Source organism: Amblyraja radiata, chromosome 19, assembly GCF_010909765.2.
Source record: "Amblyraja radiata isolate CabotCenter1 chromosome 19, sAmbRad1.1.pri, whole genome shotgun sequence".
Lineage (NCBI taxonomy): Eukaryota > Metazoa > Chordata > Chondrichthyes > Rajiformes > Rajidae > Amblyraja > Amblyraja radiata.
This window is the reverse complement of record NC_045974.1, coordinates 11,109,361-11,135,081: the sequence shown is the minus strand read 5'-3', so window position 1 is coordinate 11,135,081 and position 25,721 is coordinate 11,109,361. Positions and strand designations below refer to the sequence as shown.

General features: G+C 40.5%; 1 protein-coding gene across 1 annotated transcript in view; it reads left to right on the top strand.

The window, feature by feature from the left end:
* Nucleotides 1–24,155, top strand: part of nampt (nicotinamide phosphoribosyltransferase) — a 44,347-nt gene extending 20,192 nt beyond the window's left edge. The window contains exons 4-11 of the mRNA XM_033037662.1: nucleotides 4,691–4,819; nucleotides 4,974–5,132; nucleotides 7,904–8,040; nucleotides 9,357–9,582; nucleotides 11,897–12,016; nucleotides 14,056–14,196; nucleotides 18,405–18,539; nucleotides 21,046–24,155. Coding sequence (XP_032893553.1) covers nucleotides 4,691–4,819; nucleotides 4,974–5,132; nucleotides 7,904–8,040; nucleotides 9,357–9,582; nucleotides 11,897–12,016; nucleotides 14,056–14,196; nucleotides 18,405–18,539; nucleotides 21,046–21,150 — 1,152 coding nt within the window. The 3' untranslated portion in view covers nucleotides 21,151–24,155. The remainder of the gene's footprint in view (nucleotides 1–4,690; nucleotides 4,820–4,973; nucleotides 5,133–7,903; nucleotides 8,041–9,356; nucleotides 9,583–11,896; nucleotides 12,017–14,055; nucleotides 14,197–18,404; nucleotides 18,540–21,045) is intronic.
* Nucleotides 24,156–25,721: the final 1,566 nt, after the last annotated feature.

Below are 25,721 nucleotides of genomic sequence, written 5' to 3'. Positions count from 1 at the left end.
TGGGTGGTGTACACAGTGAAATTGCAGTCGAATATTAAAATGTGCACATTTTTCCTTATTAATAGTGGCAATAAAATGAAGACCATTGTCTGAACTTATGGCAGTAGGTAGGCCAAACCTGGGATTACAACAATGTTACTGTAGTTTCAGCAGTATTATTAGTGGTTGGTAGAGCTTCGCTTCACTCCACCTGCTAAATAAATCTAAAATCACTAAGCAATATTTATAACTCTGAGCCCTTGGTATTTCAATAAAATCAATCTGTATGCATTCAAACGATCGTGATGGCATTGGCGTCACCGCTGAGGGTATCTTAATTGATTTCCTTGGATTACTTTGTTGGCAAATTTTACATTCAGAGGCCTGCCACCACGTTTCCTTTGTTATCCTATCATTCCCTCCTTACCAGCATGGGTAAGACGGGTAAAAATGTAGTGTACACCAACTTGTCCAAGCGGGGTGTGCTGAATCAATGGCACAGCCCTCTTGTTTCCATAGTTATTATTATATATGAGAGGCGTCCCTCTGTAATGTACATACCTCCTTCATGTTTGGCAGGACCGTTCTATTTGCTAGCATCTGTTTACGTGCTGTCACTACGCATTTGGATGTACAGGCTGCATTGTTTGGATACACTATCAGCAACCTATTGCCTTTTGCTATAGGGTCCCCAGCACCAGTGTGTGCAGTACATTTAACAATGACCAGCTGTTCTGGTAGCATCAATGCGTTAAACAAATTACGCACAGAAAGGCATTCCCGTGCTCCCAATCCTGGGGAGCTTTGTAAGGTCAGAACTTCAAGATATAGGGATGTTACTGACGGAACTGTCCCAGGTAAAGATGCCATTGCTACTGGTAGGGCATAGGTGGACATCTCCCAAAATTATCTAACTCCTCATCTTCATTACCAAATAGGGTTGTCGTGCCAGACATGAAGTCTCCTCCAGAGGATTTACCAGTACTGGGTTTATTTTTTACTAACCATCACCTGTTTCTCACCTCCTGTCTGTCTTTTAATTATTTCCTCTTGTTCCTCTGCCCACTGGCATTCTAGTTGCAATACGTTCCATCCTTTCCGAGTGCTATCCTTGTTTCTTAACTCTATCCCCTTCTGACATGCAACATCCATCCAACTTCAAACTCTATACTCTCCTCATGCTTCTTCACTGCTTCTGCTTCCCATGTTTTAATTCCTTTCTTCCATTTCTTTCCCGCCTTCCTTTCCCATATAAATGTCTCTACATTCCATGTTCCCCCTACTGGCCAGGCTTCATCCCCCAACCGTTTGGTCAACTTGTAACTTAACATTCTAAATTTATTATTATACTTAGGATTCAAATAACACATATGTTGGACTGTTATCCAGAGCATTCCCCATAGATAGATAGAAAGAGAGAGAAAACAGACTTCTTAATTCCGAATCGTTCCAAATATATCAACTAGGCTGACCCGCTAATCGAGACCCCAGTTTCTCAATTTGGCTGACTTTTTAACTCTTTAATATACGACCCAAGTGTCTCAACGAAGCCGACTCGCTAACCGGGACCCCCGTTTCTCAACCTGGCAGACGTTTTATCCCTTAAAATAAGCCCCAAGTGTCTCAACGAAGCAGACCCGCTATCCGTGACCCCCGTTTCTCAACCTGGCAGACTCCTTAACTCTTAAAATAAGCCCCAAGTGTCTCAACGAAGCAGACCTGCTATCCGGGACCCCCGTTTCTCAACCTGGCAGACTTCTTAACTCTTTAATATACAACGCCACTTATTTCTCAATCCGACAACTCTTCGGATGTCTCAATAAGCCAGACGCAAACCTCAACCCCCATTCAACCCGACAAATCACGGATGTCTCAACGAGGCCGATGAGCCCTTAGTAGAGAGAGAGAAAAAAAAGAAAACAAAGAGAGATAGACAGAGAAACCACTCAAGTCCTTCTTAAAAATATACACAATTCCTTCTTAAAAATACATACACAATTCTGTCTTAAAAATACATACACAATCCCTTCTTAAAAAAAAACCATATAAAGCCCAACTGGTCTTACCTTTGTCTGTTTCTAAGAACCTCGGCAGGGAACCAATTCAATGTCTGACGAAGGATCACAGACGTTCCCGGGAGTTTCTAGGGAGTCGGACTTACAAGGGGGCCGATAGAGCTCAGTTATCTCCCTTCCAATCCCGGCAACCTCTGCAACCTCTTGCACAGTCAGCTGTTGATGTGGTCCCAGCGAGGCCTGCATAACTACGCCAATGAAAAAGCTACTTTTATAACTACTAAACCAGGTTCGCTTCTTAATAAACAGACACCACACAAACTGTTTGGTAGACCAGTTCACAACTTTACTTATTATCGGCCGATGGAAGGGAGGGAGAACTCCAGTCAAGTGACCATTACAGACACTTGACCGTCCTCCGTCCACCACACTGAACAACAGAATTACATTGCCTTAAATAGGGTTTTTTTGTCCCCTTAGCACATTTCAGACATTAGTCATGGTCAGAGGTACAGGAAAAGGTTTCCACAGAATGCATCACATCAAAGGCCTTTTGTTTACATAGTACAAGATAACATTGGCCATTTGGTTTACGACATTTTATCTTTCTACTTCCCTGGTTCTTTTCTCGTCCTTCATAAACATTGGCTATTTGGATAAGGCCATTTTATCTTCACAGAGATCACCCTAGCTCTTTCGCTGCTTCCTCTCTGTCATTTGGTCCCTCATAAACATTGGCCATTTGGTTTATGGCATCTTACTTCACAGATATGACTAGCTGTTTCTCTCTTCCTTTCTCGCCTCCTCCCCCATAACATTGGCCACTTTGTTTACGGCATCTTACTTCAAAGAGATCTAGCTCTTCTCTGCTTGTCACTTGGGAGACAATGTTATGGTATTTATTATCCCACACACCCGCAACCTAAGGCAAGCCTAATTTGAGACTAAATATAAGCTGTAAGCTAGCCCAGAAGCCAATTTAATATCTTCTTATATTTTAACTAAAATTCAGCTTCATCAATAATAAAAGCCAACACACTATATGCCTATCTAATTGCTCGTGGTATCTGCATGTTAACTTTCAATGGTTTGTGTGCACAATCCAAGGTGCCTCTGTGCCATCATTTTTTAATCAATCGACTTTCCAAATATAAGTTTTAAAAATCCTTAGTGAACACACCCATGTTAGTTCTTTTGATGTACAAACGTGTATATGGGGGAGGAGGGGTCAGGTTCAGGTTAGGTTCAGCTCCAACTCAATAATTAAGTTTGCTGATGACACTGTGGTGGTGGGCCTGATCTCAGACAATGACGAGAAGGCCTACCGGGAGGAGGTGGCTGATCTAGTACTGGTGCCAGGATAACAGCCTCCTCTTGAACATCAAAAAAACGAAGGAGCTGATCATGGACTTTAGGAGGGCACATCATCCGAGGACGTATACTCCATTGAGGATAAATGGGGATCCTGTGGATAGGGTGAACTGTTTAAAATATCTGGGAGTCCACATCTCCGAGGATATGACATGGGCATCACACGTCAGCACTCGTGAGTAAGGCAAGGCAGCGCCTTTACCACCTCAGGCAATTGAGGAAATTCAGAGTGTCTCCGAGGATCCTCCAGTGCTTCTACACAGCGGCGGTGGAAAGCATCTTGTCCGGAAATATTACCATCTGGTTTGGGAATTGCTCTGCCAAGGACAAGAAGGCTCTGCAGAGAGTAGTGCGTTCGGCCGAACGCACTATGGGAACTTCACTTGCCCCCCTGCAGGAACTATACATCAGGAGGTGCAACTCCAGAGCCAACAATATCATGAGAGACCCCTTCCACCCCTGCAACGGACTGTTCCAGCTGCTACGGTCAGGCAAACGCCTCCGTTGCCATGCGGTGAGAACGGAGAGGTTGAGAAGGAGTTTCTTCCCAGAGGCCATTCGGTCTGTAAACGCCTATCTCACCAGGGACTAACTCTACTGAACGTTTTTCCTTCCATTATTTATTATGTAAAAGAATATGTGTGTTTATAGTTTGTTTGGTTGTTTGTCTTTTTGCACAAAAGTCCGCGAGCATTGCCACTTTCATTTCACTTCACATCTCGTATGTGTATGTGACAAATAAACTTGACTTGACTTGATGATCGATGTCGTATTTGAGACATGCTGAACTTTCTGTGACAATAAGAATATATTTTTGAATTGGGAAACAATAGTTTAACATCATTGTAAAGGGCTATTGAGGGTGTTGCAAAGTTTGGCAGTACATATGTCTGTTTTTTGTTTGAGAGCGGAAAGGGATTGGCTTCCAAAGAAAACGATAGTGGCCGCAGAGAACACCAATTGTGCCAGGTTTATGTTTTAATGGGAGCTAAGAATGACAATTTGGTCATTAACAATTTACTGTAACTATCAAAATTGATAATTCAATGAAGTAGCTGAAAGTTTTTAACCACTTTTCTATTTTCACTTCTTGTAATGGCAAATTTTCAAACTTTAACCGAAGCATTTTGATTGTTTGCCCCCTGGAAACCAGTGAACAGAATGTTGCTGATGGAGCAATTGTATTTGGCTTATTTTTTTTAAAAAGCATGTTTCAGAATGTTTTCATAAAAAAATTCAGTGCATTAAAATAATGTGTTAAGTTTGGATTGTATTTCAAAAATGCTGAAACCTTGTTGTATTTGGATTTTGATTCTCCATTATAGAAACATGATGGTCACCTTCCAATAGAAATAAAGGCTGTTCCTGAAGGAAGTGTTATTCCTCGGGGGAATGTTCTCTTTACTGTTGAGAATACCGATCCAGAGTGTTATTGGCTAACTAATTGGGTTGAGGTATGTCTGCAGTTTATTTATTACTTTATAAGAGTGAAAAATACTTGCACCACATTCAGGCTCCCAGATTTTTGTTCATTGTTCTGTATTTTGTCGGCACGCAAAACATTGTCTTTTGGGAGCAGTGAACTTGCAATTTCCCCTTGGTTTCTAGACATGTCTTGTTCAAACATGGTATCCAATTTCCGTGGCTACCAATTCCAGAGAGCAGAAGAAAATTTTGGCCAAGTATTTAATGCAGACTGCTGGTAATTTAAATGGACTGGAGTACAAACTTCATGATTTTGGCTATCGAGGAGTTTCCTCTCAAGAGGTAAGAATATTTTTCAAGGAATTTGATCTGAATAATCAAAGGCTTGTCTAAGAAATCGGCCAGATTAACAAAGTATTTGAGGTTCAGTTTGCAAAAACTTTGTTCTTTTTTTTTTAACCAAAGAGTGAATTGTGGTGACTTGAATTTGTAGAATAATATACCAACGGTAGACATTTAATGCATTTACTTTAAGTTGGTATTTCTAACTGATCCCAGTTGCCTGCTGATTCCCATAATGAGGCAGTCTTTCATAGTCGTAGACTGATACAGTGTGGAAACAGGCCCTTCGGCCCAAGTCGCCCACACAGGCCAACATGTCCCAGCTACACTCGTCCCACCTGCCTGTGCTTGGTCCATATCCCTCCAAACCCGTCCTATACATACACCTGTCTAACTGTTTCTTAAATGATGGGATAGTCCCAGCCTCAACAACTCCTCTGGCAGCTTGTTCCATACACCCACTACCCTTTGTGTGATAAAGTTATCCCTCGGATTCTTATCAAATCTTTTCCCTTCATCTTGAACCTATGTCCTCTGGTCCTCGATTCCCCTACTCTGGGCAAGAGATTCTGTGCATCTACCCGATCTATTCCTCTCATGATTTTATACACCTCTATAAAATCACCCCTGTGCTCCAAGGAATAGAGACCCAGCCTACTCAACCTCTCCCTATAGCTCACACCCTCTAGTCCTGACAACATCGTCATAAATCCTTTCTGAACCCTTTCAAGCTTGACAATATGTTTCCTATAACATGGTGCCCAGAACTGAAGACAATATTCTAAATGCGGTCTCACCAACGTCTTATACAACTTAAACATGACCTCCCAACTTCTATACTCAATACTCTGACTGATGAAGGCCAATGTGCCAAAAGCCTTATCTACCTGCTGTCGTCAAGGAACCATGCACCTGCATTCCTAGATCCCTCTGCTCAACAACACTCCCCAGAGGCCTACTATTTACTGTGTAGGTCCTGCCCTTGTTAAACATCCCAAAATGCAACACCTCACACCTCTCTGTATTAAATTTCATCAACCATTCCTTAGCCCACCTGGCCAATCGATCCAGATCCTGCTGCAATCTTTCACAACCATCTTCACTATCTGCAAAACCACTCACTTTTGTATCATCAGCAAACTTGCTAATTTTGCCCTGTATGTTCTCATCCAAATCATTGATGTAGATGACAAACAGTAATGGGTCCCCCACCGAACCCTGAGGCACATCACTAGACACAGGCCTCCAGTCCGAGAATCAACCTTCCACCATCACCCTTCCTTCCATGGAGTCAATTTGCTGTCCATTCCACTATTTCTCCTTGGATCCCATGCGATCTAACCTTCCAGAGCAGCCTACCATATTTCCTTTGAATATTTGATCATCTTTTAAACGTTACTACTGCACTGGGCTGGAGCCAAAATATGGCTTAGTCATGGGTTCTTACTATAAGTAGAAACATGATGGGATCAGTTTCTTGGAAATAGCTGTTATTGCCAACATCCTTAAATCTCCCTCCCCCATCTGGTGCTGAAAGCAGGAGGCAGCCATTCAAACAGAAGCGTACAAAGAGATGGCAATGAATGCACTGTCAAGTAAGGTGCATAGAAGACATGTCAATTGGTAGCGAAGTTATGCATTCTTGTACTCTTACATGAGTATGATCATCGTAGGTCCCCTCGTTCATGACTGACCATGGGTGATGCATCCTAGTTGTTGGTCGGATGCAAGCCTGGGTGTTGTCATATGGAGGATAGGCTGTTGCCCATGCAGCATGTCCCCCTTCTCCACGTCGCTGATCGATCCAAAGGAACAGCAGGGCCGTTACAGTTTGGCACCAGCGCTGTCGTATGAGCTGTCAGAGCAAGGTTGTGGATAACGACGAACTGCCCTAGGGGCACTGACTCCGGATTTTCTTGAAGTTTACTCCTGGAGCATTTTCCATGGCTGGATATGACCACAAGGCAGTGGAGGTTTTAAATCAGAGTTTTCCCTCTCCCAGATGGACTGCCTTCCCAGGCTGACAAGCCCCATCTGCCCGAGACTCATGGGGGCGGGAGCGTCTACCTTCCCGTGCAGGTCTATAGCACCTACCCACTGCCCACACATGAGTATGACCGCACATAAAAAAAACATTTTTTTCAGCAAAATGGCACTGGGTAAAAATACTGATTTTCAGGTACGAGAATACTGAAATACTGTGACAGAACTTGGCAGCTCTGGCTATGTGTACCATGTTGCTTCCTGATGTTGATCACTGTGTCCTTTATCTTGCTTTTTAAACTATAATCCAAGATACTTGGGAATGGATTTATGTCCCTTGGATCTACCATGTTTGGCCTCAAATAATTTTTTACATTCCATTTGCTGCTTATTCTTTATTCCAGAAAATAGGCTTAGTATACTCCTATTAATATTTGTATCACAGACCCACAATCCCAGAAATAATTTTGCTGAATCTTAGTTGTCATTGAAGCAATGCAGCAATGTCCTTTTGTTGGTAATAAGTCCAAAATTGGTACTCCAGGTATGGGCTCACTTAGGCCAAACAAAATATTACAGCATCTTTCCTGTTGTATTCTCTTGCGATAAAGGGCAACATACTGCTTTAGTTGTTGCATCGGCATTGATGTTCAGTGACGGCTTGCCAAGAACACAGGTTCCTTTGAACCTGAAATGTTTCCCACTTTAAGTACGTTCTAAAACAAAGTTTATATTTTGCATGCTTCAGTATGTTTGACCTGGTATCACAATAGAAGTTCTCCTTTCAGACGGCAGGTATTGGGGCATCTTCTCATTTAGTAAACTTCAAAGGAACTGACACAGTTGCAGGAATCACCGTAATCAAGAAATATTATGGAACAAAAGACTCCGTGCCAGGCTTTTCAGTGCCAGCAGCTGAACATAGGTAGGCATATGTTAATTGAACTTAAAAACATTTTTGAGCAGTGCTTCCAGCTTGCTTCCAAATAGTGTTTTATAATGTGTTGTGAAGGGGATTTTGCAAAGTATTTGATACTTAACTCTATCTGCTTATTATGTGGGGAAAGATGATGAAACCTAACACCATCCTATGTTGAATTAAATGATAATATTTGTGATTATCAACTCGTTATTTGAATCTTGAAAGAATACTTGTAGTCTCGCCAAATCTCATTTTAATAGATTTTAAATTTGCATTTGTAGATCAATATTAAACTTTCATTCTTGTCAGACTAAGTTTTGCTATTTGGAAATCTCGGAGTAGAGATGAGTTGTTAATTCTGTCCTTTGAAATGAGAATATTGTTGTAGTAATATTCATTTTCCTTTTTAAATAGAGTTCAGATATGGCATCAGTCTTAACAATACCTTGTTTTGACCACACTTTATAATTTGTGTTTTATTGAAAGTTCTGTCAATTTATTTAGTAAAGTTCTGACACGTTCACTTTTTGCTTTGATATATGTTGTATATAGCATTGGCTCACTCTCTTGCATATGTTCTGAAGAGCTTAAAAGAAGACTTTTATATTGCACCTTTTTGATGCATTCAAGATGTCTTTAAATGGTTTGCAAACAGTGAGGTATTTGTGAACGACAGTCACAGTGCAGAAAATATAGTAGACAATCCATGCCCAGTGATAAATACAACAGCAGTGTGATATTGACCAACTAATCCACAAGCAATGTTGAATTGAGGCAGAAATAACATATGATTTTTGTGTTCAGCTGAGAGAGCATAAAGCGGTCAATTTTAAATGAAATTGAATGAGAATAACATGACATCTCATTTTTTTTTAAAAGGTGGCACCCTCATTACACAGGAGTGTCAAGTCTCTGGAGTAGGGCTTGAATGCAATACCTTCTGACTGAATGACTATTACCAGCTGAATCAAACCATGTACCCGAAAATAGCTGTTAATGCCAACATCCTTAAATATATATTTCATTTATTATAATTTTGAGATTTCCCTTTTAACCAAATTCTCATAAAACCAAGTGAATATTGAACTTCAGGAAAGGCCAAATTTTGGTCAGAATTGCTTGTTATTCAACAATTACTTTTTAATTTGGTATTCTAAAGCCAATACTGAATATTGTCCATTTTGGGGGGGGGGGGTTTTCCCCTTGCATGTCGTAACAAAATGTCATTTAGCTATAAGTTCTTTAACCTTATCTGTTCACAGTTGTCTATCATTTTGGTTGCTTCTTGAATAGTTTCTGTATTTCCTTTCTATGAATAGTACAATTACAGCATGGGGAAAAGACCGCGAAAAAGATGCCTTTGAACACATAATGAAGACGTTTTCTACAGTGCCTGTATCAATTGTCAGTGACAGTTATGATATATATAACGCTTGTGAAAAAATCTGGGGTGAGGACTTAAGACATTTGATAGAAGGAAGGAGTGCTGATGCTCCGCTCATTATTCGGCCAGATTCGGGAAATCCACTTGAAACGGTTTTACAGGTAACTTGTTTCTCTTCTTAGTTCCTAGTTTAATGGTATTTATGTTTCGATTAACTATAACAAAAATATGTTGCTAAAATAAAGCACACATCAGAAGTATGAAAAACACACCTTGAATACATCTGCATTGGAACTAAAATGGTAAAATATGCGTGGGCGGCACAGTGACGCAGTCGTACAGTTGCTGCCTTACAGCGACAGACTCTTGTATCATCCCGACTGGGTGCTGTCTGTACGGAGTTTGTACATTCCCCCTGTGACCTGTGTGGGATTTCCCCGGGTGCTCTGGTTTCTTCCCACACTCCAAAGATTTACAGGTTTGTAAGTTAATTGGCTTCTGTAAATTATAATTTAACCCTAGTATGTAGGATAGTGCTAGTGTACGAGGTGATCACTGGTCGGTGTGGTCTCGGTGGGCTTGTTTCCACTTTGTATCTCAAGTCTGAGTAAGAAAAACAATTTAAACGCAAAAATTCTGGCACTGTTAGGATTTTGGCAGATTTTCTAAACTATTGGATGTTACTCCTAGTATGTGAATACTTTTATTTCGCTTTCTGTTTGTTAAAAGTAATTTAATAAATTTTCCAGAGTGCCTGGTGAATTTAAAGGGAGCGAGAATTACATAAGTGCCCTGGACCCAGGTACCAGTCACAAACATATCCATGTTCCTGATCCCTGACGCTCCAGACCCCAATACTAGTACATACCTGGCCCATACACTGGATCCTGGCTGCAGCCACATTCTAAACACCAGCTTTGGACACCTGTCCTGCTTACATTCTAGCTCATTCCTGGACTAATGAGTGAGCTAAATTCCAGACCATCAGATTGTTTAAACAGTGGTGCAACGGAGCCGCAGCTGGTTGAACTGTTGTATCACAGTGCCAGCGACCCAGGTTCAATCCAGACCTCGGGATCTGCCTGTTTGCACATCTCCTTGTGACCGCATGAGTTTCCTCTGGGTGCTCCTGTTTCTCCTCGCATCCCAAAGACATGTGGGTTTGTAGGTTAATCGGCCTCTGTAAATTGCTCCTAATGTGGGGAGTGGATAAGAAAGTGGGATACATAGAACTATTGTGATGGTCGGTGTGGACTCAGTGGGCTGGAGAGCCTGTTTTCATGCTGGATGTTTAGTCTTTGTAAGAATTTTATTAGACTTGCACTGATATGGTTCTACTTGCTGTTTGGTTAGTTCTAATTGCCTGGAAATTCCTATCTTACTTACTGTAAACAGACAGCTCTTACATATGGTCTGAAGTTGAAAAATAAAGTAAACCTGAACCTTGCACCTACAAAACGTGAGATTTTTCTCTCATGAGTAACAATGCTTGCATTCCAGTTTAAGGTGGGAGAACTCAAAGGTGAAACTAGATGATAATCTGATTGTTCTATTCTGGGAAATGCTTCGATCACAAGTAATTAATGTGTGATTTAAGAATGAAAAGAAAAGTACTTGAATGTTTGAATAGTCCATGCGTTTGAGGAGGAAATGCAAAATGACTTTGGAGGCGTACCCTTCCTTTGAGATCAGAGGGTGCGACCAAAATATCAGAGCAAGTCTTGTCAAGGGTGATGCACGAGACTAGAGATGAGTAATATTAAATGCAGATAGATGGCAGCCTCGTGTTTGATTTTGAAATCCACAGATATGAACTCTATTTTCAAGGAGATAATACTGAATAACTGCAGAAATGTTTGAAAGTAACTAAATTGTGGAACAAAATTGGAATTTAAAATTAACATGATTTTTGGAGGCCAGTAAGAGCAGATTCTGTTGTACTAACTATCGTATCGATTTGATTTTTCGAGTGGATATTGGAGCTGGATGCTTAAAGTCCAGATTTAAGTTTTGCATGAAAAGTTTCTGTGCAAGGATATAATACCAATTAGTTTGGGTGGAACTTGCTGATAAAGAATCGACTGGCGGGGATGAGTGAGCTAAAAGGAATGTTGGACTTGAGAGTTGTATTCAGCAAAATACTCAGAGTCCGTGCTGAAAGGATTCTTTTGCATTGCGGCAGAGTCAATGTGAAGATATTGAAAGGGATGAAGATATGTAAAATCAACCAACTGCAGAATTGACTAATTTCCTATTTCCAAAATTAACTATTCTGAGCTCTCTCAAAATAAACGACCATTAGGGTCAGTTTTGAGTTGAATTGTTTGAACCGTAGGTTTTTTCTGAAGTTTAATTGCATCTCAATACTAGTGTCTAATTTTCAAACAAGCATTCATACCATTGATGTGATTTGTTGAATAATTGATCTTTTGATTGTTATCTGTTGAGTTATCAAAATCTTAATTGTTTCATCAGGTTCTTGAGATTCTTGGAAGGAAATTCCCACCAACAGAAAATTCTCAAGGTTATAAAGTACTTCCACCGTTCTTAAGGATCATTCAAGGAGATGGCGTGGATATCAACACTTTACAAGAAGTAATAATGAACAGCCCAGAAAACTAATCACTCCGTACTTTTGTCTATCTTCCTTCATTAACAACATGTTTAATTGATATAACTGCTCAAATATGTATCAAACCAGATAATTTTGAGGTTAGTGAACTCAACTTGGTTGGAGTTGGTTTTAAGGAAGGCTTAATAGGAGGTAAGAAAATGGACCAAGAGAATCAAAATGACCCCATGCTGTGCAGTCCAAAAGTGTGGTGAAGGCTTTTTAACTATAGCTGATCAATGTGGAGGAGGTGTAACTAATGGCAGATGAGCAAATATAGAGAAGGAAAAAGAAGCAAATAAAGGTGGAACTGGGAGGTTGTGCACGCAGGTGCCGAAAATGCTCACCAAATCAAGCAGGATCGAAGGAGAGAAAATTGAATTCCTGTTCGAGATTGCCTTGCATCAGAAGTGATCAATTTTGACCCTGTTGTGGAGTTTAATATTGAATTCCAATCCTATACAGACAGAAGATGATGATGTTGTTCCTCGAGCTTCAGATGAGCATATTTGAAAGAATAAAGCCAGCATGGGAATGGGATGGAGAATTAAAACGATGGGGAACTAGAAGCTCGAGGTCACTCTTATGGACTGAAAGGAGATATTCTGCTGTGGTCACTCTCTCAGATTTTAGTTTCTGCAATGTGGAGGGGACTGCATCGTACCATTGCCTTTCTAATTGCTGGTTGAATTAATAGCATGTTGATCTTCATCGCAAGCGGATGTGTGCACAAAGGAAGAGACTTGTAACAGAGTCTTGGTGATGCTGTATCAATAACACTGACCAGTCACGTCTCCCTGATAAGGAAGGATGCATTTACAATAGAGAGTGCATCATATTTATCCTTGGTAGGGTGAGTTTGTCATATGTAGAGGTTAAAGGATTTGACCTTGGCTCCCCTGAAGCTTTGAAGAATGTGGGAGATCTGATTGAAATTTTCAACTTTCTTCAGGGACGAGACTGAATAGTCATGGAGTTGAAGTTTCCTCTGGTTGGGAAATCAAGAATTGAGGGTCATAGTGTTAAGATAAGATTTTGGCTGTTTAGGAAAGATTTGAAAATAAATTCCTCCACACAGTGGATAATGAATCTTTGCAATTCTCTACCCAGGGTGGGGCTGAGGAGGCTCAGTGTCTGAGTCCAACACCCTTTGTCTTGCATCGAAAATTAGAAAAAAATCTAATTGAGTCTTGAAGACTGAAATGTGTTACAACCTTCAAGACTTTTTTTTTTTTTTTTTTTTTTTTTTAAATCTGTAAACTAGCCTCTCCTGGACACTGTCCATACTGTCAGATCAACATCAAATCATTTTTTCTCTCGGCAGATGCCGACCTTACTTGCAGCATTCTCAATTCAGGTTTTCACCCGTTATATTCAACACCTGCCATCGCTTTTCCCTCACCTCTGTCTGCTCACCTTGCCATAACTGCATCTTCTACTAACAAATTACCAATCATTTAACAAACCTTCACCCCGAGCAGCATTTGTCAAGTGGCAAGTTTAGCTTTCATCCTGCGAAAGAGACAAAGTGCTGGAGTAACTCAGTGGGTCAGGCAGCATCCCTGGGGAACATAGATAGGTGATGTTTCAGGACAGAACCCTTCTTCACACTGGCTTTCATCCTTTTGTTCTCACCATTCTTATCCCTTCTCTGCTGTTTTAACATGGTTAATATTTCACCTTGTGTCTCCACACATGCTGCCTGATCTCTTGAGTATGTCACAACATATTTTATTTCTGTTTTTAGCATTGGGGGTTGGAGCTTGTGCAGGACATAGGGGCCAGTGCTAATGGCTGTGTAGAAAGTGGCCCATTTTATTATTAGGGATATATGCATCATTTACATACCTATATTTTAATGAGCACATTCTCTGTGGCAAAAAATGTGAATTGTATTATTGGAGTTTTCGTAATGAAGTTCTAACAGGTGGATACATCTACTTTTAAAATGAGCTAAATATGTCTAATGTATTGTACTGCACCATATGTAAGTGGATTAACAGAAGCATGCTTTGTTTTTTAGATTGTACAAGGAATGAAGGAGCATAAATGGAGCATTGAAAACATTGCCTTTGGATCTGGTGGAGCTTTGCTGCAGAAGATGACAAGAGATCTTTTGAATTGTTCCTTCAAGTGCAGTTATGTGGTGACCAATGGCCTTGGGGTATGTTTTATAAAGTTGTTGGATAGTATTTGAAACCGTTTAGTAGGTTCTGTGAACTTTTTTTAATATCTGGGTAGAGAAATTAATTTGGGCTTGATATCCACGTGTTTGGCTTGTTTGAATAGTTAAAAAATAACTGATCATGAAGCGAATCTGGTAAACAGGGTTTTAAATGCAGGGTGGTTATTCATTATGTCCACTTATACAGTGCAGTATTAAATTTTGGATTTAATTTCATATTTAAGTTGAACTATCTTAAAACTGTATAATTAGGATCATAGAATATCTCACAGAAGATTAAAATCTATTCGTTTTCTCATCTGTTGAAATCTAAGATCACTGTTCAATTTAAGAAAGAACTGCAGATGCTGGAAAAATCTAAGGTAGACAAAAATGCTGGATAAACTCAGCGGGTGAGGCAGCATCTATGGAGCGAAGGAATAGGTGACGTTTTGGGTCGAGACCCTTCTTCAGACTGATGTGGGGGTGGGGGGGTGGGAAGAAGAAAGGGAGAGGCGGAGACAGTGGGCTGTGGGGGAGCTGGGAAGGTGGGAGAAAGCAAAGACTACCTGAAATTGGAGGTCATTGTTCATGCCGCTGGGGTGTAAACTACCCATGCAAAATATGAGGTGCTGTTCCTCCACTTTGCGGTGCGACTCACTCTGGCCATGGAGGAGGCCCAGGGCAGAAAGGTCGGATATGGAGTGGGAGTGAGAGTCGAAGTGCTGAGCCACCGGGAAATCGGGTTGGTTAATGCAAACTGTGTGGAGGTGTTGGGCGAAGCGATTGCCAAGCCTGCGCTTGGTCTCACCAATGTAGAGCAGTTGACAGCTAGATCAGCGGATGCAATAGATGAGGTTGGAGGAAGATTAATTTAATATTCCTCTTCAAAGAGAATACATTAAAAAATATATTTATGGACTGAAATCTTGGATAAATGTAGCAGGCAATTTATATACTGATGGCAAAAGTAACATTCTTTTGGGGAGTTCCAAACCAGTAGAGTGATAATTTATTTTAACCCATTAATAGCTGTCTGCAACTAAATATTCTCAGTTCACTGTCATATTAGAAAATTGCATGGATAGTCAAAAGTTAATTGGAAGATATTGAAAAGGACAATGCTGTCCTTTTCTGGAAACAAAGTAATGTTCAAAATTTATTTCCATGTCCCCGCCAAGTAATTAATTGGTAACTGCTGCTCAAAAACCTTCTGAATAGTATAGATTTAATAAGTGGCAAGTGAGTTCATGTCTGTAAAAAATTCATTTCATCATCTACTGGCGATGCCATGCCAGGAAGACTGGCATTTATTGTCCTTCATGTATCGCTCTTGTTTTCCAAGGCCATATTGCAGTGCCTTGAGTTGAGCGCAGACCAAACCACATAAGAATTACAAATTTCCTTAATTTCCTAATAAAGTGAAGCAAATGGGGTTTCAAGGCATTGGTATTTGTGAAGGTGACGATTATTTATTCTGGCTCTTCATTTTTGATTTTTGTTAATCAGCCAAATTTAAAATTCAGCTGCTGCCATGCTGGGATTTGAAAATGTCCTTGGTCATTGTCTCAGCAGTCTTGACTAGTGATCTAGCAATGTAATCATTCTTGCCATTCTCAACATAGAGACGTTGTCTCAAAATGTCCAATCCCAACATGATGCCAAAATAAACTAATCTCGTATGCATTCAGATTATTATCTGAATGGTGTCGGATTAGGAAAAGATGAGGTGCAACGAGATCTGGGTGTCCTTGTACATCAGTCACTGAAAGTAAGCATGCAGGTACAGCAGGCAGTGAAGAAAGCTAATGGCATGTTGGCCTTCATTGCGAGAGGATTTGTGTTTCGGAGCAAGGAGGTCCCACTGCAGTTGTACAGGGCCCTGGTGCGACTGCACCTGGAGTATTGTGTGCCGATTTGGTTATCTAATTTGAGGAAGGACATTATTGCTATTGAGTGAGTGCAGCAGTAGGTTTACCAGGTTAATTCCCGTTTGGCAAGCCTGACATATGATGAAAGAATGGGTCGACTGGGCTTGCATTCACTGGAATTTAGAAGGATGAGAGGGTATCTTATAGAAACATATAGAATTGTTAAGGGATTGGATAGGCTAGATGCTGGATTGGGAGAGTCCAAAACCAGGGGTCACACTTTAAGAATAAGGGGTATGCCATTTAGGACTGAATTGAGGAAAAACCTTTTCACTCAGATTTGTGAATCTAGAATTCTCTGCCACAGAGCAGGCAGTGGAGGCCAATTCAATGGATGTTTTCAAGAAAGTTAGATAGCTCTGGGTTAAAGGAATCGAGGAGTATGGGGAGAAAGCAGGAATGGGGTACTGATTTTGGATGATCAGCCATAGTCATATTGAATGACGGTGCTGGCTCAAAAGGTCGAATAGCTTACTTCTGAACCTATTTTCTCTGTTTCTATATCCACGTGGTATTTAAATACCTCAACACCTTCATCGTCTCTGCCTCTGCGTTTCAGGCACCACCACTCTGTGTAGGGGAAAAAAACTTGCTTCACATCTCCTTGTGCTCAGAATATTTTTATAGCAGCAATTAATAAGTATATTTCCAATTTGTATTTTTTTTCAATGGTATACGGGCAGTCTGATTTGAGGTGATTATGCTAAGCAAATTATCTAGCAGCACATTAACTGAGAAGAAATGCGACCAGTATATTGGTAATCTAATTGCTTTATTCCTTGCTAAGGAGGCTTTAATACTTATTTGCAGTAATTCTAATTAATTGCATTGCATCACAGTGATGTCTGATAATGTTATAGGATGTACAATGCCCTCCATAATGTTTGGGACAAAGACCCATTTATTTATTTGCCTCTGTACTCCAAATTTGAGATTTGTAATAGAAAAAATCGCATATGGTTAAAGTGCACACTGTCAGATTTTAATAAAGGACATTTTTATACATTTTGGTTTCGCCATGTAGAAATTACAGAAGTGTTTCTACATAGTCCCCCCCCATTTCAGGGCACCATAATGTTTGGGACACAGCAATGCCATGTAAATGAAAGTAGTCATGTTTAGTATTTTGTTGCATATCCTTTGCATGCGATGACTGCTTGAAGTCTGCGATTCATGGACATCACCAGTTGCTGGGTGTCTTCTCTGGTGAGGCCTACATTTCAGCCATCTTTAGCTTATGCTTTGGGGGCTAGTCCCCTTCAGTTTTCTCTTCAGCATATAAAAGTCATGCTCAATTGGGTTCAGTTCGGGTGATTGTCTTGGCCACTCAAGAATTGACCAATTTTTAGCTTTGGAAAAACTCCTTTGTTGCTTTAGGAGGATGTTTGGGATCATTGTCCTCAGATGCTGAGAGCTATCTTATACCTGCATTAAGAAGGCAATTAAACACACCTGAGCAATTACAAAGACCTGTGAAGCCATGTGGTGCCCTGAAATGTGGGGGGTGGGGTGGGTGGGGGGGGGGGGGGAGGAACTATGCATAAACACAGCTGTAATTTAATCGAACGAGAGTCTTCCAAAATCGTGACATCTGAACAGACACCAGAATGTTAGTGTACAAGGCAGTGGTGATTCCAACTCTCTTGTATGCATCAGACACCTGGACAACATACCAACGCCATCTGAAAATACTTGAAAAGTTTCATCAACGATGTCCGAAGCAGCTTGAATATCAGCTGGGAAGACAGAAGAACCAACGTCAGCGTGCTGAATGAAGCAAAAACATCTAGCTTCGTCATCAAGAACCAATTTAGATGGGTCGGTCAAGTTGTTCGGATGGAAGACGAGCGTCTACCAATCTTCTACTCCCAGCTTAAAGAAGGCAAACGTAAAAGAGGCGGACAAAAGAAGAGATTCAAAGACGCCTTAAAAGCCAGCACGAAGAAATGTGAAATCGACATCGACAATTGGAAAACCAATTTTATCCCAAACATTATGGAGGGTGCCGTATGTTGTTTTCTGTCGCTAAGTGTTTGTTTTTTTTCTCCCGCTAAGTTTGATTTTTTTTTTTAGTCTTTGGTGTGAATGGAGATTGGTGATGCTAGATTCTTTTAATTCGTGCATTTCGGTTAGAAATGTCAAACCTTGCAGATTTTTTTACCTTAATGTTAAAAAAAAAAGTTACTTGTTGGACAGATACTTAAGTAAAAATTCTTAACTGCTGAATTAATTAAGATGAAGGCAATACGCCTCTAAGCAAATCATTCTTGTATTTAGGTAAATGTTTACAAGGATCCGGTTATGGATCCAAACAAGCGATCCAAGAAGGGGCGTCTGTCTTTGCACTGCAATGCTTCAGGAGATTTTGTCACACTTGAAGAGGGTAAAGGTGAACTGGAACCAAATGGTCCTGTAAGTAACTTTGCATGTTTATTTTCCACATTGCCGAACACACAGAACAGGTTATTAACTGCAGTATTAATTAAGAACCATTCCTTAGTATTACAAAATTACAAGGTTAATTCCTGGGATGGCGGGACTGTCATATGCTGAGAAATTGGAGCAGCTGGGCTTGTGCACTCTGGAGTTTAGAAGGATGAGAGGGTATCTCATTGGAACATTGTTAAGGGTTTGGACACGCTAGAGGCAGGAAACATGTTCCCGATGTTGGGGTAGTCCAGAACCAGGGGCCACAGTTTAAGAATAAGGAGTGAGCCATTTAGAACGGAGACGAGGAAACACTTTTTCTCACAGAGAATGGTGAGTCTGTGGAATTCTCTGCCTCAGAGAGTGGTGGAGGCAGGTTCTCTAGATGCTTTCAAGGGAGAGCTAGATAGGGCTCTTAAAAATAGTGGAGTCGGGGGATATGGGGAGAAGGCAGGAATGATCAACCATGATCACACTGAATGGCGGTGCTGGCTCAAAGGACAGAATGGCCTGCTTGTGGCTTTCTCATCTCATTTCTGTAAAATGACCGTGCGTTAATACTCATGCTTGTTTAGCTTAGAGATACAGCCCGGAAAAGGGCCCAACGAGTCCACACCGACCAGCAATCTCCATTACACTAGCACACACTGCACACTAGGGACAATGTACACTTTTTACCAAAGCCAATTAACCTACATGTAATGATGGCGGCGCTGCCTTAGCAGCTGCGGCTCGCCTGCAGCCCGTCTGTTTTTTTTTTTTTGTTGTTGTTCTTTTGTCCTGTTTTAGTTCATCTTTGGTTTATTAGGTTGTGTATGTATGTGGGTGGGGGGGAGAAACATGTTTTTGGTCTCTTCCTTCGGGGGGGGGGGGGGGGGGTGCGACTTTTCTTGTCGTATCCCCCGTCTCCGTCTCCGCCGAGGCCTAATAGCGGAGCTGGCGGCCGCGGAGCTGGGGCAGCTGCGGAGACCCAGCCTCGGAGTTGGGGCAGCGGCAGCGGCCACCCAGCCTCGGAGCTGGGGCAGCGGCAGCGGCGACCCGGCCTCGGAGCTGGGGCAGCGGCAGCGGCGACCCGGCCTCGGAGCTGGGGCAGTGTTCCCGTGGCAGCGGCCACCCGACCTGACCGCGGCCCCAGTGTCGGGAGCTCACAGGTCACAGGTTGCGGACCTGTTCTCCGGAGCTCCCGCAACCACAGCTGCGTCCGCTGGACTGGAAGGCCGCAGCTTCGACCACCCCGGGCCGCGGAGTTGAACCGGCCCGTTCGCGGAGCTCGGATTCAGCCGCGGGACTGACATTACTTACCATCGCCCGGCGGGGTCACAACATCTGAAGCCTGGATCGCCTCGGCGCAGAGGGAGAATAAAGGGATGAGACAAAGACTTAAGACTTTTGCCTTCCATCACAGTGAGGAGGAGCCTGGTGAACTCACTGTGGTGGATGTTAATTTGTGTTTATTGTGTGTTTTTGTCATTTTGTACTATATGTAGGACTGCAAGGCAACAAAATTTCGTTCAGACCGCAAGGTCTGAATGACAATAAAGGCTACTTTGACTTTGACTTTGAACCTGTACGTCTTGAGTGTGGGTGGAAACCAGAGCACCCCAGGATAATCCACATGGTCACTTGGAGAACATACAAGCTCCATACAGACAGCACACTTAGTCGGGATCGAACGGGGTCTCTGGCGTTGCAAGGCGGCAGCTATGCCATTGATTTGGAAGGCCAATTCAGAGCCATGCGTTTTGCGAGTGAAAATATGCTTGCACTTGTGAAAGATATTAGGGATTTGGAATTGTTGTGCAAAAGGCAATTGCTGCTAGGTCAGTTAATAATTATTAAATCGGACATTTTATTTTGTTAACTATTAGTGTTAAACTAATTTAGTGGGAGAAAGTGGGGATGCTTGGGAAAGAGATTAGTGTGTGAGTGATAAAAGTATGGAGCAAGTGTGTGAGTTAGGCGGCACTGTAGCGCAACAGTAGAGCTGCTGCCTTACAGCGGCAGAGATACACGTTCAACCCTGAACGCGGGTGCTGTCTACGGAGTTTATACGTTTTCCTCGTGACTGGATGGGCTTTCGCTGACGGCTCCGGTTTCCTTGCAAATTTCAAAGAAATTAGAGTTTGTAGGTGAATTGGCTTCTGTAAATGATCCCTAGTGTGTACAATAAAACTAGTGTGCGAGTGATCATAAAACTAGTGTACAAGTGATTGGTGAACATCATGGATTCAGTAGACCGAAGGGCATGTTTCTGCAATGTGCCTCAAGTTGCCAGGTCGCAGTATCACAGTACCTCTGCTTTTATCAGCAATTGCACAATTGGGTAGGGCATTTTTTAAAAAAAACATGAATAAAGTTGTCAAACTTTCGGCATGTGGTCAATCGCAATCTGACACTCTGATCCTAAATTTTAGCTGATCCACACTGGGTGCATTGTTATTTTCTGGATTGTTTGTAATTGAGCATGACTTGAATGTTTATATTTTCACAGGATCTACTGCACACTGTTTTCAAGAATGGCATAGTTGTAAAGAGTTATACTTTTGATGAAGTGAGGGAAAATGCTCAACTGAAGAAAAAAATGGAAAACTTATAAATCTGAGTTTATTTAAAATAAATAACTGCAGAATGATGTCCTATGTCTATTGCGGATTCGGTGCACAGATGTGTGTGTGTGTGTGCGTGTGTATATATATGCAGTTTTAATTTACCTTTTAAATCTAAACATTTATAATTATATGCTGTGTCACATAAACAGCAAATGACGATCAAGCGAACAGTAATCATCCAGTGCGGTTTGTATTTTTAACACTCATTGTACACAGGGTTTGAATAATCTGTTGCTTTAAACAGCTGCTATTTGTGTTTTAAAATATAGATTGTGAAGTATAATAGTGGTTACTAGGAATTATGAAAATGTACAAATGTTGGACAATGTGTTTGTACTAGATCACTTTCAGTGATGAAAGAAAATTGGCCAATATTGGAAATAATTTTAACACATTTTTTAGTGTGTGTGTGTGTATATATATAAATATATATATATATATATATATCGAGCTCCTTTATGATCTTCCTTTTTTTTTTTAAATGAAGGTACAGTCACAGTTCCAATTTGGGAATTAGGGCAACTTTGGAGAATAAAGTATCGGGGCTGTGCCAAATTACCACAATTGATCAACTAAGCCTTTTTCCCCCCCACACGTTTAGATTTTGAAAGGATGGATAGTTAGTGGTGTGCTTTTAGTTATAGATGTGTGTGCTGAAAAATGCACGCTTTTTAAGAGCAAACAAGCAGGAAGTATCAAGTCTCAACTAGAGTTGTTCTTTGCAACAATCAGAAGTGATTTTCTGCAAGAGGTTTTTTTTTGTCAAGTATATTGATATTAAACTTTCAATGCACTCAAGGAGCTTATAGCTTTTATTTCCGAAATAGGAAGGTGACTTCCTTTGAAATAACACTGATTTGAGCTTTTTCTTTCATACAATTCCATTTTTACTGACTCTCACTACCATTTGTTCATATTTCAATGAAAGAGGAAATTCAATGCCTCAGTAAATGTGAATGTAAACCCAACGTGTCTCAGAGCCAGAAGAAGAGGTGTCTATGAAATATATAACTATATAGGAGTTGCTTTAAATTTGAACTCTTGCCCCATTGCAGTTCTGGATTCTGGAGATGGTTTTATGCACCAGCGGTGTATAATATGCTTTGTTTTCTTTGGTTTGACGTCTCCAGTTTTCGGTGATACTTGGGTTTTTGTATATTCTTTACCATGGCAATTTACTTATATTAAATCTGAGCATAGGACTATGCATTGGATTTTTTTAAATTGGTAAGTGAACATGAAGATTCTATTCAAGCTCCTGAAAATAACACCTTTTTGGTGGTGTTTATGTTTTATTTCCCCAAATAAGCATGAAGTAGAAGAAATTTTGTTATTTGTTGTATTGAATATCTCATTAAAAATGAGCAGGTTCCAGTAATTTGTTCTAAGATCTTTGGTTTTCTTTTGCAATTGGTGCCCCATTGATGATAGTCTGTCAATAAAAGAATCTTGAACAAGTGTTCAAAACTTTGATCAGACAGAATAGCAAATAGAGGGAGCAAGATTACAGGTGATCATTGGAACATTTTTTTTATTATCCACTGTGATTTAATTTTTAAAATGCCACTAAAATGTTTTTGTATAACATTACTGTTTTCAATCTGCTTTACATTCCGAAAAAAGGAAGTTGTATTTAATAAAATACCAACCTTACCTGCCAAATATAAACAATCCATTCACATATAAATGTTACATGGGAATTTCTGCAAGGAACTCCCCTTGGGAATTAGTCACTGCATAAAATAAACAATGTTCTGAAATTTGCAGACTTTTTATTTTCTGGATGCAAAAACAAACTGTTGTGTTGTATACAAAATGTTGCTATCTGATTTTTATGGTTGATTTACAGATGTTAAGTAATAGGCTTGAACATGTTCCAATTCGCAGTCCAACGATCTAAGAATTGAACAACCAGAAGGGAAAATCTGGAAATCAACAATAGTTATCCAATGAGGAAAACCTCAGATGTAAGCCAGATGGCTTGCATTTTTATTACAATGCAGAAAGAGGCTATTTGACCCATCAGGTCCATGCCAGCTCCCAGCAGACCATCCCTTATCTTCAACCCTGCAATTTTCTCTCTTACACATCGTTTTCCACTAGTCTGCAACAAGGGGTAAATTTCCACTGGCTTGTTAAACCACACACACACACACACACACCTTTGGGATATGAGTGGAAACCTGAGCACCTGACAGAAACAAATGCAGTCATGGAGAACGTGTAAATGCCACAGTTGGCACCAGAGGTCAGGATCAAACCTGGGTCCCTGGAGATGAAGAAACAGCAATAACTACTGCACCAATGTTCGGCCCAGTTTTGTTGTTTTCAATTCCAACTCCTAAATGGCCCAGTTAGCCTGAGTAGCATTTTGGATTCAGACCAAGTGTTGATCTAGTGTTAGCTTATAGCACTTCTCATCTTTAACCAGATTAATAAGGCAGCAACTTGTCTTCATAGAGGAACATCTCTTGGAGCTGCTAATCCGATTTTCAATGGAGTATATGCATATTTTGGATATATTTTAGTAATGGTTGAATGCACCTTTAAAACAGTAATGTCACATTTCCTAAACCTTACAGAAATGTTGTAGGTATCTCAGTCTTGTTTTCAATATAACTAGACATTTCTGTTACTTTTGTCTATAAATTTGAGCCTTTACCCTTTTATAAATGTTAAACTTGTCTACAACACCATCTTAATTCTATCATATCTGAATTTGAGGTGGTTAGCTGTCCTAGATACTATTTTTAAATTGATTTCCTTGTATTATCTGATCAAGAGACTTTAAATAATAAGGCTTTGTTTTTACACAATGTGTACTTTGTAGATTGGAAAATCTGTCAGTGCATCTGTAATTCGACATCATTGCTTGCTTTTGCTGAACTTGACGCCATTTGCTGTTTCCCAATTTCTCTTATAAATTATATATTTCCCACAAACCTGAAACCTATTGGAACAATATTATTAATAAAATGTTTCTTTTGGTCCCTCTTGTTGCTGTCAGCAGTGTTTCCTAAAAGGTGAAATATCAGCATGACAATAAAGTGGAATCCAGCTGATGTTTCTTGGATTTAGAAGTTCTTGAAGTTGCTTTTCAAGGGGCAGGGAATGGAGAGATATGGTTCATGTGCAGGCAGAGATTATTAGTTTAACTTGGCACCATACTCGGCACAGACATTGTGCGCCAAAGGGTGTGTTCCTGTGCTGTAATGTTCTGTGTATCTGCTTCCATCGCCTCTCCAGGCAGTGCGTTCCAGCCATCTACTGCTCTCTAACAAAATAAATTGGCCTCGCACCTCTCAATTTTCCCACACGTTAAAGCCATTTAGTATTTCATATCTTCATCCTGGGAAAATGTTTGATGTTCTTAACACTACATTGCACTGAACTCCATGCAATGGTGCCTGAAATAAGGAAATTTAACAGTCGCAGATTAAGTTTAATAGCCTGGATTGTGGTCAATGGCAAACTAAATCAAAAATGACAATAGAAAAGGAATTTCCATCTTCTACAGGAATGGGATTCTATAGCAAGGCAATAACTTTATCAGCAAAGGAGTTTGGAAATCATGACTCAATTATAATTCATTGCACAATCTCACCTTTCTGGTTTGTGTAGTAACTGGTGCTGTATCACATGTCCGTAAAATGATGTGCTGGAGTAACTCAGCGGATCATTATGCATCTCCAGAGAACATGGATAGATTGTGTTTTGGATCTGAACCCTTCTTCAGACTGACCTGAAACAACCTATCCATATCTTCCAGAGATGCCGCCTAACCAGCACTGTCTTTTTAGTAAACCAGCATCTGCAGTTCCTTGTGTCTTCATTTCATGTTCTTCCATTACACGTTACTGCCATGTATGTCAGTGCAGCGCCTGAATGGCAAAGATTGTCAAGGAGCTGAGCAAATTGAACAATAACTTAATGGTTTTCCTTGTCTAATCCATATATGTGAACTTGGTTGTAATCCAATTTGATGCATGAACAAAGAGCATTGTTAAAATAAATTCCCATGTACTCGCAGGACTTGCGAAACATGTTCTTTTACCTATTCCCTTCCCATCATTCTGGTTAAGCAGTAATTGACTTGAACTTTTTATAATCTAGAGCAGTGTTTCTTAAACTGGTGAAGTGTTCACCCAAGGACAAATTTAATTATTTTGGGGTGAATGAAACTAGGGTGAATGAAATGTGAATGACTTAATTTATTCAAATTTTTTTTTCTATACTTAAAAAAGGCAGTGCCATTAAACTTATTGACTTTAATGGCAGTGGAGCAGGAAATTTGATATGTTTTTTTTTCTCTACCCATGGTTTTCTAATTTCAAAGTAGCAGGATATTTCCCAAATTTACTGCAATATAACCTTTTAGGGAAGACCAGACGAGCTAGTGGGATCATAAACTTATAAATGGCAACACTGGAGGATCGCTGTAGGCAACTGTTGAACTGTAACTTTATTTTGTGTAGAAATTTAGCTACCAAAGTTGATATTTGGTGGCATTGTGAGCTTTTGTCGAGGAGAGTTATAGAAAGTTATATTAGTTGGATAC